Genomic DNA, 12,891 nt, shown 5'->3' on the forward strand with positions numbered 1-12,891 from the left:
TTCTTAGGTAAAAAAGAGGCTGTCTTAGCCAAATAATTCTCAGAATATTTGGAGAGTACATCCACACCCACATGCTGCCAATCTACATCTCCCCATCCTCTGGAAATCCAGGCCAATTAAGGACTTAAGCTTTGACTTCATAGAAGACTTATTGCCCAGTACTCTTAGTAGCTGCTGGATCGAAGGCAGCCAGAGCTTCAGGTGACTGATTCCCATCACACCCTGACAGTCCCTGTGGCATGTCTGCCTGCAAAGGTCAGGGCTCAGCCTTCAACCTGATGACAAGCAGATCAGTGCTGGTTTAATCCATGGCACCCCGCCAGTAACACTCTCCAGGCTGGTTTTGAATGATTTGTTTATAAATTTTGCTAGGAGAATAATTTGGAATGCAGAGGATACAAGGTGTATTCTTTTTTAAATAAAGCCATTTTTGAGTGATTACACTTGTAATACAGAGTAATACATTTGAAACCACTGAAATTCCTATTTGTCTTGTTTCTCTATAACACATGCACAGGCTCATTTTTTTTTCCTTTTATTTTAAAGAAAGCAAAAGAAAGAAACACTTTCAGGTTAGGATTTTATAGCCAATGTTTCAGATCACCATGAGATTTTACAGCTGAGTGTAACCCCTCTGAAACTGTGTGTTTATAAATGAACTAGCAGATCTCACTGATGATGCTATAATGTTCTGCTTTCAAAGGCGTGTTTGGAATCCTAAACTGACTCTCAAGCCAGAATCTCACCTCAGATATCCGAATATGCCACCCATTGCAACACCACACAAGTATGAGGTTTGTCAGCACTACCAGTCAAATCTTAGCTTTACATTAAGTTCCCAGACTTTCTAAATCACTCTGTGAATCTTAGCCTGGCATAGATGCTGTGACTGAGAGAAAGAATAAAGTTACAGTATGTCATGATAGCAGCGAGTACAGTTATTGCAGGGTATAAAATGAAATGCTGCCATAGTATCAAGGACAATGTGGGGCATGCAGAATCTGTTGATACCATGTTGAAATATTTTGATTATAATCTCCTTAATTTTTAAAGCTGCATGTAAGGAAATGACCTATATTTCCTGTTTTTGATATACTAGTAGAATTGTACTGGGAGCCTTGTTTGGCTTTGTTCTCTGTCAGAATACCAAATGTTAGGAGTTTGAATGGGCATCCAGGGATGACAATGACTTAAGTGGATTATTTTGTGTTCAATGCTCGCAATAAAAAAATCTTTAAAACATGCAGAAGTTTGAATGGGTAGTTTTAATGGTTTTTGCTTGAGAAAACTGGATTCAGGTCAAAACTGAAAGTCTCTCTAAATTCTCTGCAGAGAATTGCCTTTTGTTGGCTGGACATGTACTGGCATAAGAAATATTGTCTTGGGACAAAAAGTTTGTGAGAACAGAGAGGACAAAATATTCTTTGTTTTGGGACATATGAGCTTTATACTTGCATTTTTACATAAATTTGATTAATATTAAATATGCTAATATTTTATGCACAAGGTTCACAGGCATTACTGGCAGTTTCACAGTCTCTCTTATTTGTACATAAATAGTAAAGTCTATCTTCATCTGCAGCAAAATGTTACACATTAACTCCATTCTCCTCTCCAAACACATGTGTAACTCCCATTGACATTAGTAGGAATCACCTGCACTTAAGGAGAGCAGAATACACTCCAAAAGAATTTCACTGCTTGCGCTGCATATAGTATAAGGAAAAGATCACTATAACCTTTACTTTAAAACTGTCTTCAGCATACCATGGGAAATTATTTTTGTGTCTAATATCCAGTACATACTAACCCAGTCTATAACTCCAGTCTGTCATTGCTTTTGCGTACTCATTAGGTCTGATATTGCAGTCCTTACTCACACTGAGCCCTTACTCACGTGAGTATCCCAACAGAGCTCAATGTAGAGTTGAAGAATAGTGCTTAAATAAATCAGCCTTCCAATGATATAACTGTGCAAAGCCAAAGTCATTAATGTGTGATGGATATGATAGCTAATGACTACTGATGAAGAAAATGACTTAGAATCAGTTTAAAGATTGAAGAGCTGAAGGATTAGTAGTAATGACTAAACAATACAAAACTTGATCAATAAATGATTTAACTTGATTACAAACTATAATTCTCACTGTACCTTGGTCTGACTGTGTTTAGACACTATAAAAAGAACTCTCTCTTGGCTATTGAGTGAATATATTTGTACGAATAAAAACACCCTGCACTTACGCTGTATACCTTTCACCTGAAGATCTCAAAGCACTTTCTGTAATTAATCTTCACTGTAACAAGCCTTAGGATTTCAAAAGAACATGGTTGCCTTAAGATGATAGTTCGATATTTAATGACAAGAAATTGCAAGAAACTTCCTAGACCAAGGGTTCTCAACCTTTTTCTTTCTGAGCCCCCCCCCCCACCCCTTCCCCATGCTAAAAAACGTCCATGGCCTGGTAGTACCACAACTGTTTTTCTGCATATAAAAGCCAGGACCAGCATTAAGGTGTAGCAAGCAGGGCAATTGCCTGGGGCCCCACACCACAGGGGTCCCCACAAAGCTAAGTTGCTCAGGCTTCAGCCCCAGGTGGCAGGGCTGGGAGCCCTGGGCTTCAGCCCCACACAGTGCGGCTTCAGCTTTCTGCCCTGGGTCCCAGAAAATCTAACACTGGCCCTGCTTGGCAGTCCCCCTGAAACCTGCTCATGGCCCTCCAGTGGGCCTCGGACCCCTGGTTGAGAACCACTGTTCTAGACCATCACCAAGATATGAGAGATTAATGCCGCCTCTGACCTCAGATTCTTCTTCAGCAGACTTCTTGAATTTTAAGCTACAGCTTTGGTTCTTACCTTCAATTTAATTGCACAAGCTCCTGAAATGTCATTTAATTGTTAACACAATTTTCAGATATTCAGCTCAGTTTTCAATAAGTCAGTGTTTATTCACATCTTTTCATGTGCTGTATAATTATACCTGCTTACTGTATTTTTCAGTCCATGCATCTGATGAAGTGGGTTATAGCCCACGAAAGCTTGTGCCCAAATAAATTTGTTAGTCTCTAAGGTGCCACAAGGACTCCTCGTTGTTTTTGCTGATACAGACTAACACGGCTGCCCCTCTGAAACCATTAAAATGAATGGAACTGCTGCTGTACAGTCACTTTGAGTTTCAGGGGAGGGGGGGAATATATCTGGAAATGAAAGCCCATGAGCTAACAGGGAAGTACACATTCCATCTACAGTGGGATAATCACATACAAATACAGATTATTTTAAAAAGTAAGTGCATATCTCAGATAATGTTGTGAGTTTGTATCCGGCTGGTCAGTTAACTAAAATATGAACAGACCTGAGCAAAATGTTAGTGATTACAAAATGGCCATGACTTAGTCACTCTTGTATGGTATAAATGATAAAACATATTCTCCTTCTCAAATGGTGCAGAACTCACTGAATGAAGTCAGGGCATATTATGTCTGGGAGATTATTTTCTGAAACCAATATGAAATCTTTTGGGAAGCTGAAGACACAATTTCAGTTCCTAGAATACATTTTATCATTTTAGCTACCGGGTTTAATCAAACTTTGGGAAAACTTTGAATCCAAATTAATTTAAATCTTGTATGCCCTAAAACTAACAAAAAAGGAACTTAAACATATGAGAACCATGAGCGCCTCACAACAAATGTGAGTATTTGTTTTGGGAATTTAAATTATTGCATGCAATAAAACTTAGAATATTCTGGATAGGTCTTGACAATACAATAACAATGAATACCAGGTATTGAATGGTCCACTGCATTGTGATACATGACTTATACAATACCCCCCTAAAGAATTCAAGCAGCTGTGCTTATGTAATACAGATGTTTGCTGGAGGCATCAAAAAGATGTATGAAACATACTATTCATGATGTGGAGTTATAACAACATTTAGAAATTCTATATCAGTGTAGAAAATCTTGTTTCACAGTAGTTGGTAGTGTTAATCCCCTAATGACAATTTTGAGCATTACTCCTAAAATTTAGACTCAATGCTTTTTTAGGCTGTTATGGTGTTTGCTAAAATGTGTATAACTAGGACCTGGAAATCTACTAATCCTCCTCCTTGGAAAGAATGGATTAAGAAGGCCTAGTCTTTGCTTGGGACAACTCCTAGTGAGCTTACCATTCCAAGTATATGTTTTACTATTTTCTCCTATGTACTGTAGCTGACATTATTTAACATTTTTGTGTGCGTTCTGTTTTCAGGGTGGAAAATCTTACACAGGACCATGTGGAGGAAGAGACTGTAGTAGGGGATGTGAATGTTTCCCTGAAAAAGGAGGCCGTGTAAGTACCAATGTCTTCCTTGTATGTTGCAATGTAGAGGCCAAATCCAAAACCCACTGACATCAGTGCACTTTGGATCAGGCTGTAGGAGTTAAGTATGTTAAATAATATTCTCGCTGAAAAAGAATAATTTATTATTTTACTTCATTATACTTCCTATAGCAGTTTTGGATTGTTTGAATAAAGCAACTAAATGCACATCTGAAACTAAGATTTAATTAAGAAAGAAACATTCTGGAACAAAATGCAGTATCTGGCACTTGCGTGGAGGATTACGGGATTATTATCAAAGGTCTCTCATTATGCAGCATATTAGAACTAAGTTATATGGCAAACCACTTTTCCCTGGCTTTTTATGAGGCAAAGCTGCCCTGAATCATATGGCAATGTTAAGCAATTATAAAACCATTCAGTAACCTTCAGTTTTATTGAAATGTTTCTAAAAATTGGTCACAGGGGGTAAATATATACCCAGTGCTCATTATTTGCATTAAAGCAGAGGAATATAAGGTTTGTGGGATTTAGAACTTCCACAGAAGGGGAGCCATTTGGGACTGTGTGGAATGCATTGGCACGAAGCAGAAGGGGCTGGAGCAATGTTTTGAGGGGAGCAAGAAAGGATTGCAGGATGAGATTGCCATCAGCGGTGTATTATCGCCTAGGCCGACAAGGCCTAGGCCTAGGGCAGCAAATTTGCAGGGGCGGCAAATTTGAGCACCCACGGAGAAGCTCCCCTGCTCCAGCTTGCCTCCTCCACAAGCACGCTGCGGCGTCCTGTTTCTCTCCCCTCCCTCCCAGCACTTGCGCCATGAAACAGCTGTTTCACGGGGCAGGGAGGGAGGGGGAGGAGGGGGAACACAGCAGGCTGGGGGAAGAGGCAGGGCCGGGGTGGGGATTTGGGGAAGGGATTCAAAAGAGGCAGGGAGGGGGCAGAGTTGGGGCAGGACTTTGGGGAAGGGGTTGGAATGGGGGCGGGGAAAGGGTGGAGTCGGGGCGGGGCCTGGGGCGGGCAGGGCGGCAATTATTTCAGGGCCTAGGGGCGGCAAAATCATTAATCCACCACTGGTTGCCATGCAGAGCTCCTGACCTGTGCAAGAGTGCACGTCCAATCCTGCAGGATGTAGGAGCCCTAAATGGCAGACTCTGCTACATCTGATACAGTAATTCAGCCCTTTCTGCCTCCTGCTGCTAAGAGAAGGTTAGGAGAGGCGGGCCACACATCCTTGCTGCTGTCTTGAATCCCATGTGAGCTCCCTTTTTCCACTTTCCACTCAGTTTGTGCCAGTTCAGTTTCCTGTTACAGTCCTTGGGCTTGACCCTGCATGGCAGTAGAAGAGGAAGGGTGGTAGGCCACAAAAGGTCTCCTCTGCATAGGGTGATGCTACTTGCTGTCTTGGGAGGTAGATGATGGAGCGACACATTTACCAGCAGTACTCCTGCTCATAGCAGAAGTACTGATTGTCCATATCAACATCAGGAGAATACCTCATTACCATATTGTGGATTAGGACTGAACAACAGTGTAGTAGTCATGTTCAGTCTCCATGCCCCGAACAGGCCTTTTGGATATTGAGCGTCCATATGGAAGGGGATATGTGCAAGGTCATTAAGTGCTTTTAATTGCAATGGCTAGGTCCTGCTCCAATTGAAGCTGATTTGGGAGCAGGGGCCACTGACTTAATTGGTACACATTACTCTCTCAGCAGCTGCTGCCTCTATACCTATTCAGTCAGCATGCTTCACTCAGCAGGTGTGCATCTTCCCTGCACATCCTTCTTGGTGAACTGTAGGATAAAACTTTTAGTGGTGGTAAAAGGATTCAAGAAGTTGGGTGGGTTGTATTTTTTTTCCTTTGTAATTTTTTCTTATTATCGTCTTTGTCACACAAAGCCAAGTATCAGATTTCTTATACCCATTAGAGATGGTGGAAAGAGTTACTTGCTGAAATACTACCAACTACTGTACCATACTGAAATACTACCAACTACAAAACATTTTGTATTTTTGTATTGGCTGACCAACCCTTATTTCACAGGTTGCTGAATCTATTCAAGAGGAGAAAAGAGCAACCAACCAAACAACTTTGTAGGGCAGTTGAAAATAAACTTGAAAATATTAAAATAGCAAAGTAAAAACTCACTAATGTGCCCTAGTGAGTGAAAGCCCACTATAAATTAATTTATGAAAATTATCAAACTAAGGCAGATTCTGCTGTACTCACTACCCTCAACTCCCTTTGACTTAATTGAGAGTTGAGCATGCTCCTGATACCATTAGGTCATAGGTAAGCAAACACTAAAAGTCAAGGAAGATCTATCACAAAACATATTTTCCTCATTTATTTTGTTATTTGTGGTTCAGTTTTAATTAGACCTGTGTGAATAATGGGGAAAAGGTATTTTATTCAAAGAACGTCACAACATGTTTACAAAATTATTTTTAGTTCCGTAAACTATCACTTTGACAGAGTGTGCATTGGATGCATTTAATATTTGTTGGCCTCTTCGGATGTCACAGGATCAGCTGTACATCTGGTTTAAGCAACAACTTTTTGCCACTAGAGACTCTGGTTAAATTGGCATAGAGTTTGCTCTCATGCTAGTCCCCAGTGGGAGTATTTGTTCATACAAAACCTCAGTATAAACTGGCCCAATGCTCATTTTCTGTTCTTGAGGTGACTCACTCCATGCACAATAGGCACGTTGCCTATTAGTTATCATTCATAACGAGGTCTGGAGAAGTTGCATGGAGTCTGCTTGTCCTGTGACTAACTGTGGCTAACATAATCAACCTCACTTTGAAGGGCATTTGGAATTCAGCGTATTCAACAAACAATTGGATAAAGAAAACATGAAGCTCTGATGCTAATTAGCATTGCTGCCTCTGGGTACAATTTAGAATTTGGTGGAGGACCCTTTCTTAAGAAGTCTTAAGAAGCAGTACCACTCCTTTGGATTGCTGCTAATTACTATACATCAAAAGCTGCTGACTGAAATTAATTCATCAGTACATTAAAAACTTTACAAATAATTGTGAAAACATCTGTGCTGGCTGGCAAGATCTAAAGGGAAACTTGTCATTAATTTTACATACATAAAGTTTCAGCCCTTTCTGCCTTACTTTGCAGCTCTTGCCACAATCAACTCTTCCTTTCCTCCATCCTGAGCCTCTATGCTGTTTTGTTCTGGTACCCGGCCAGGAACGGATGTAAGAGAGCAGGTGCCAGAGAGGCTGCCTGAAGAGTAGGTGCCCCTAGTGACTTAGAGGAGCTAGTACAGCTCCTGCTGACCATCTGGCTTGATGCATGAGGATCCAGCTGGCAGGGCCGGCTCTAACTTTTTTGCCAACCCAGGCAAAAAAGAAGAGCGCAGCCCCGCCGTAACACCCTCCCTCCCCCCCCGCGCCGAAACCCCCGCCCTCCCCCAGCGCTGTGCCAGGCCACCCAAGCCCCCACCCCCCTGAGCGCCGCGCCGGGCCGCCCAAACCTCCGCCCCCCACCCCGAGCGCCGGGCCGGACCGGGCCGGGCCGCCCAAACCCCCGAGCACCGCACCGGGCCGCCCAAACCCCCGCCCCAAGCGCCGCGCTGGGCCCCCCAAACTCCCGCCCCCCCGAAGCGCCGGGCCGGGCCAGCCAAACCCCCGGAGCGCTGCGCCGGGCAGGGCCGGCCAAAGCCCCCGAGCGCCGCGCCACCGAAGCCCCCGCCCTCCCCAGCGCCGCACCACCGAAACACCCCCACGCTGCCCAGCCGAAACAAAAACAAACAACAACAAAAAAACCCTCGAGCGCCCCCCGCCACCCCAACATTGGCCGCCCCTTCTGAGGTGCCGCCCCAAGCATGTGCTTGGTCGGCTGGTGCCTAGAGCCGGCCCTGCCAGCTGGGTTGCAGGAATGAGTGCCAGGGCTGCCAGATGCATGAATATCATGTGACATGGATGACAGTTGGGAGCTCAGTCTCTCCATCCCCCCACCATACCAAACACAGGGAGGAGTTGCTGGAGCATTCTGCCTATTGGTTGTCCACAGCTGGTGTATGGTTCCTAGGAAACTATTGCCAGGTGGCACAAGTTAGAGCAGCTACTGGCAGATCTGGTGCAAAGAACCAAGGAGTCATCACTGATTGCTGGTTTTCAGCTTTTCCTCCTTTTCTTCTCCCATGGCTGCTCCAGGTGGCCATGTGAGGGCAGAAGCCATACTTTAAGGGCTACCCTAGGGTCAAAGAGAGTCAGATGAGCTCCTGCAGACTTGTAGGGAAGCAGATAAAGAACCATCCAGAGCCACTATCCTCATTCCCCTGTAATACCAGTGGACTTCCTGCTGAGCAGCTACAGAGGGAAGAGACACCAGCTGCTCAGAGTCTCTTTGCTCACATCAGAGCGGCTTCTGGGGCTGCACTGGAGGTCATTGTGAAGGTAGTGGGGCCCAGATCCATACAGGGACTTAGGCATTGCAACTCCTCACTTTTAGGCACCTAGCCACCCTGTGGAATCCACACATCCTGATTAGGTGCCTAGGTTCCCTATACAATGCATGGGGGAAGAGAGTCACCTGAGAATGCAATCCACAAAAGCCAGCATGATAGGCTGGGAGCTGCCTAAACTAACCAATAGTAGATGCCAACAAGATAGGTGTGTCTTAAGTTGGACCCCTCTTTGGGAATTAGGCATCCAAATCCAGGCTAGATCAAGTTGCCTATCTCTGCTTGGGATCCACAGTAGTGAAGTCTCTCCTGGAGTCAGATGTCTAAGGCATTTCTTGCAAGAACAGCACAGCACTCACCTAACTCCACATAAAATGGCCAGAGGAGGGAGGAGGTGGTTGAAGAGGCCTTCCTTATAACCTTTAGCCCAGTGATTAGGGCAAACAACTGGAATATGGGAGAATCCAGTTCAATTATCTCCTCTGCTCAATGAGGAGAAGCAGTTTGAACAGGGGTTTCCCTAACCAGTGGACTATGGAATATTCTGAATGGGTCTCTTTCAATCCCTCCTGTTGAAGCCATAAACTTTGTATAAATAATTAAATATGCACTGGGCGAGTGAGAGTGATGCTATAGTCCAGGGGCTACGGCACTCCCCTGGGAGGGGGGCCGGCCTCTGTTCAAATCCTTTCTGCCCCTCAGGCAGATGGGGAAAGGGAACCAGGGTCTCCCAATCCCAACCATTGGATTAAAGGTTGTGAGGACCTCCTCCCCCAGCTTTTTTGTGTGAAGATAGGTGTGCTCTGAGCACACCTATTGGATCGGACCTTGAAGAGGAGAGGTATTGCCCCAGCTCCCTTCTCCTGGTTTGAGGGTTGTGTTGGACTGAGAGAGAGCTTAGGTGAGAGAGAGAGAGGGGTGTCTGGATGCCTCCCAGAGACAGCCGTGTGCATGCCCAAAGGCAGAAATTTAGGTGCCTCAGGGACTTTGCAGGAAAATTGTAGGTGCAGAGGGATTTTAGGCATTTACGTATGAGCAGGGGGTTTCAGGATCTTAGTGGCCCTAAATTTTGGATTTAGGCACCTAACTCCCACTTTAGGCACACAAATTCTTTTGTGGATTTGGGTGTGGGTGCCCTCTACCACCTCCCCATGATGACAGGTCTGATTCGAGCACTTCAGTTTAAAGGTTACAGGGCATGGCTCAGGATTACATTTTCAATTCGTAATCAAATGTACATTTTCTTCTTAAAGGAGTTAAAGCTCAAAATTGTGGCTCTCGAGGGTCAGACTGCTTCCTGTCTGGCCTCATAATTTGGATCTTTGGAGGGGAGGATAAAGGGAACTTTGATTGAGCTAGTTCCTCTGAACTTTTTGGAGTGTTTACTCCTTTATTCTTGTCTCCCTTTTCTCTGTGGGCTGGTCCTTTGGAAGTATGAGTGCAGTCAGACTGTGTGTCAACTAGATACGGATATTCTGTGCATGGGAACTTTCCTAGGGTGTCTGGCTCTTCAAGATAATTGGACTCAGCCCCACTTGACTAATCAGCTGCCTCTCAGCTGTGACTGTGAGGATAGGGATGAGGTGGTAGCCTGAAGATCACCTGGTCCTCATAAAAGCCAGCAAAAGCTCAGTTGAGCTGTAGAAAGCAGGAGTCCTCAGCTTGGGGGAAGACCCCAGTTTATATGAGACTCTTAAGTGGATGACTTGTGGATGTAGTCCTGCAAGGCAAAGGCCGGGAAGGAGAAGGGATCAGAGGGGCTTGTCCTGTTTCCCAGACTGATGGCCTGTGGAGTGTAATCCTGTAGGGATTAGAGGGGGTCCAGAAGAAGGCCCCAGTCTAGATCAGAGGGAAAGGATGTGAGTGATATGTTGAAGAACTAAAACTAACACTTGGAAGAAAAGGGACTGAAGTCCTATGGTGATGTTCTTTGGTACAGGGGGGTTGGTGAGTTAGCCCACTAGTTTAAAGAAATCAACAGTTTAAAGTATGTTTAGGACTATAAATAGGAATGAAGCTACATGTTCTCATAAAGCACTAATACCTACACAATGTAGCAGCAACACACACTGTTGTGAACCCAGGGCTCTGTTCTTTGCAAGGAGTACTGAACCCAGTTCAAGGTCTCCATCCTGATATTCAAAGCTCTATGTACAGTTAGACCTCGCTATCTGAGAAATCACCTCTCTCTCTCTCTCCATTACTATGACCTTCCACCACAGCAATGTTCCTATAGAACAGTGAAACTGGCAGCTAGTAGGGTAAGTGATGGAGTCAGTTCCATTGATTTTTATAGATCTTGAGGTCCTTTAGCACCTATTAGGAGGTGTTCAGTTCCATCTCTGAGTGAGTGGTTGACACCTCTCTGGATTTGGCCCTTAATAAAGGTTACTCAGCTAGGTAAAGGCTGCAGGACTGGTTCCATAGTTTCAATATAAGCAACATTACACAGAATTAGTGTGTGTATATATATATGTATAAATAAACTGTAATTGTTAGTGAATTGCCCTGTGATAATTTGGTATGTGACATTATAGAATAATCAACTCTGAGCATTTTAAAAACCATCAGAATCATCTAACATTAGGTTTATTTTGTGACAGCTGCAAGTAAATGCACAATTGTACAAAAATGCTATACCACCTGCTTATTGTTTTGCTTAGAAAAAATTTGTTAATATCTGTGATAAGGACAAAAAAGAGTACTCGGGGAAGACAAGACCATGGTGGAGAAGCTAAATGAATTCTTTGCATCAGTCTTCACTGCAGGGGAGGTAGGGAGATTCCTACACCGAAGCCATTCTTTTTAGGTGACAAATCTGAAGAACTGTCCCAGATTGAGGTGACAGTAGAGGAGATTTTGGAACAAATTGATAAATTAAACAGTAATAAGTGACCAAGACTAGATGGTATTCACTCAAAAGTTCTGAAGGAACTCAAATATGAAATTGCAGGATGAATATGAAATTGAAGAACGACATACTGTGGTATGTAACCTATCACTTAAATCAGACTCTTTACCAGATGACTGGAAGATAGCTAATGTGAGGCCAATTTCTTAAAACAGCTTCAGAGGCAATCCTTGGCCAGTAAACCTAACTTCAGTACCGGGCAAATTGGTTAAAACTGTAGTAAAGAACAGAATTATCAGACACATAGATAACACGATTTGTTGGGGAATAGTCAACATGGCTTTGTAAAGGGACATTATGTCTCACCAATCTATTAGAATTCTTTGAGGGGGTCAACAAACATGTGAACAAGGATGATCTGGTGGATATAGCGTAGTTGGACTTTCAGAAAGTCTTTGATGAGGTCCCTCACCAAAGGCACTTAAGCAATGTAAGTAGTCATGGGATAAGAGGGAAAGGTTTTTTCATGCATCAGACGGGAAACAAAGGGTAGGAATATGTGGTCAGTTTTCAGAAAGGAGAGAGGTAAATAGTGGTATCCCACTGGGATCTGTCCTGGTACCAGAGCTGTTCAATATATTCATAAATGGTTTGGGAAAAGGGGTAAACCGTGAGTGGGCAAAATTTGCAGATGATCCAAAATTATTTAAGATAGATAAGTCCAAAGCAGCCTGCAAAGAATTACAAAGGGATCTCAGAAAACTAGGTGACTGGGCAACAAAATGGCAGATGAAATTCAATGTTGATAAATGCAAATTGGAAAACATAATCCCAGCTATACATACAAAGAGATGGGGGGTCTAAATTAGCTGTTACTACTCAAGAAAGATCTTGGCGTCATTGTGGATAGTTCTCTGATAACATCCGCCCAATATGCAGCAGCAGTCAAAAAAGCTAATAAAATGTTAGGAACTATTAGGAAAGGGATAGATAATAAGACAGTAAATAACACAATTCAACTATATAAATCCATGATACTCCCACACCTTGAATACTGCATGCTGTTCTGATCACACCATCTCAGAAAAGATATATTGGGATTGGAAAAGGTACAGAAAAGGGCAATAAAAATTATGGGTATGGAACAACTTCCATATGAGGAGCGATTTAAAAACGACTGGAGCTGTTCAGCTTGGAAAAGAGACAACTAAAGGGAGGGGATATGACCGCGATCTATAAAATCATGAATGGTGATGAGAAAGTGAATAAGGAAGTTTTTACCCC

General features: G+C 43.4%; 1 protein-coding gene across 1 annotated transcript in view; it reads left to right on the top strand.

Moving 5' to 3' along the window:
* The window catches only part of COL4A2 (collagen type IV alpha 2 chain), a 217,647-nt gene that overhangs the window by 55,732 nt on the left and 149,024 nt on the right, over positions 1-12,891 (top strand). Inside the window, exon 3 of the mRNA XM_029910483.1 lies at positions 4,258-4,338. Coding sequence (XP_029766343.1) covers positions 4,258-4,338 — 81 coding nt within the window. The remainder of the gene's footprint in view (positions 1-4,257; positions 4,339-12,891) is intronic.

Source organism: Terrapene carolina, unplaced genomic scaffold (assembly GCF_002925995.2).
Source record: "Terrapene carolina triunguis isolate 2854851 unplaced genomic scaffold, T_m_triunguis-2.0 Scaffold21, whole genome shotgun sequence".
Lineage (NCBI taxonomy): Eukaryota > Metazoa > Chordata > Testudines > Emydidae > Terrapene > Terrapene triunguis.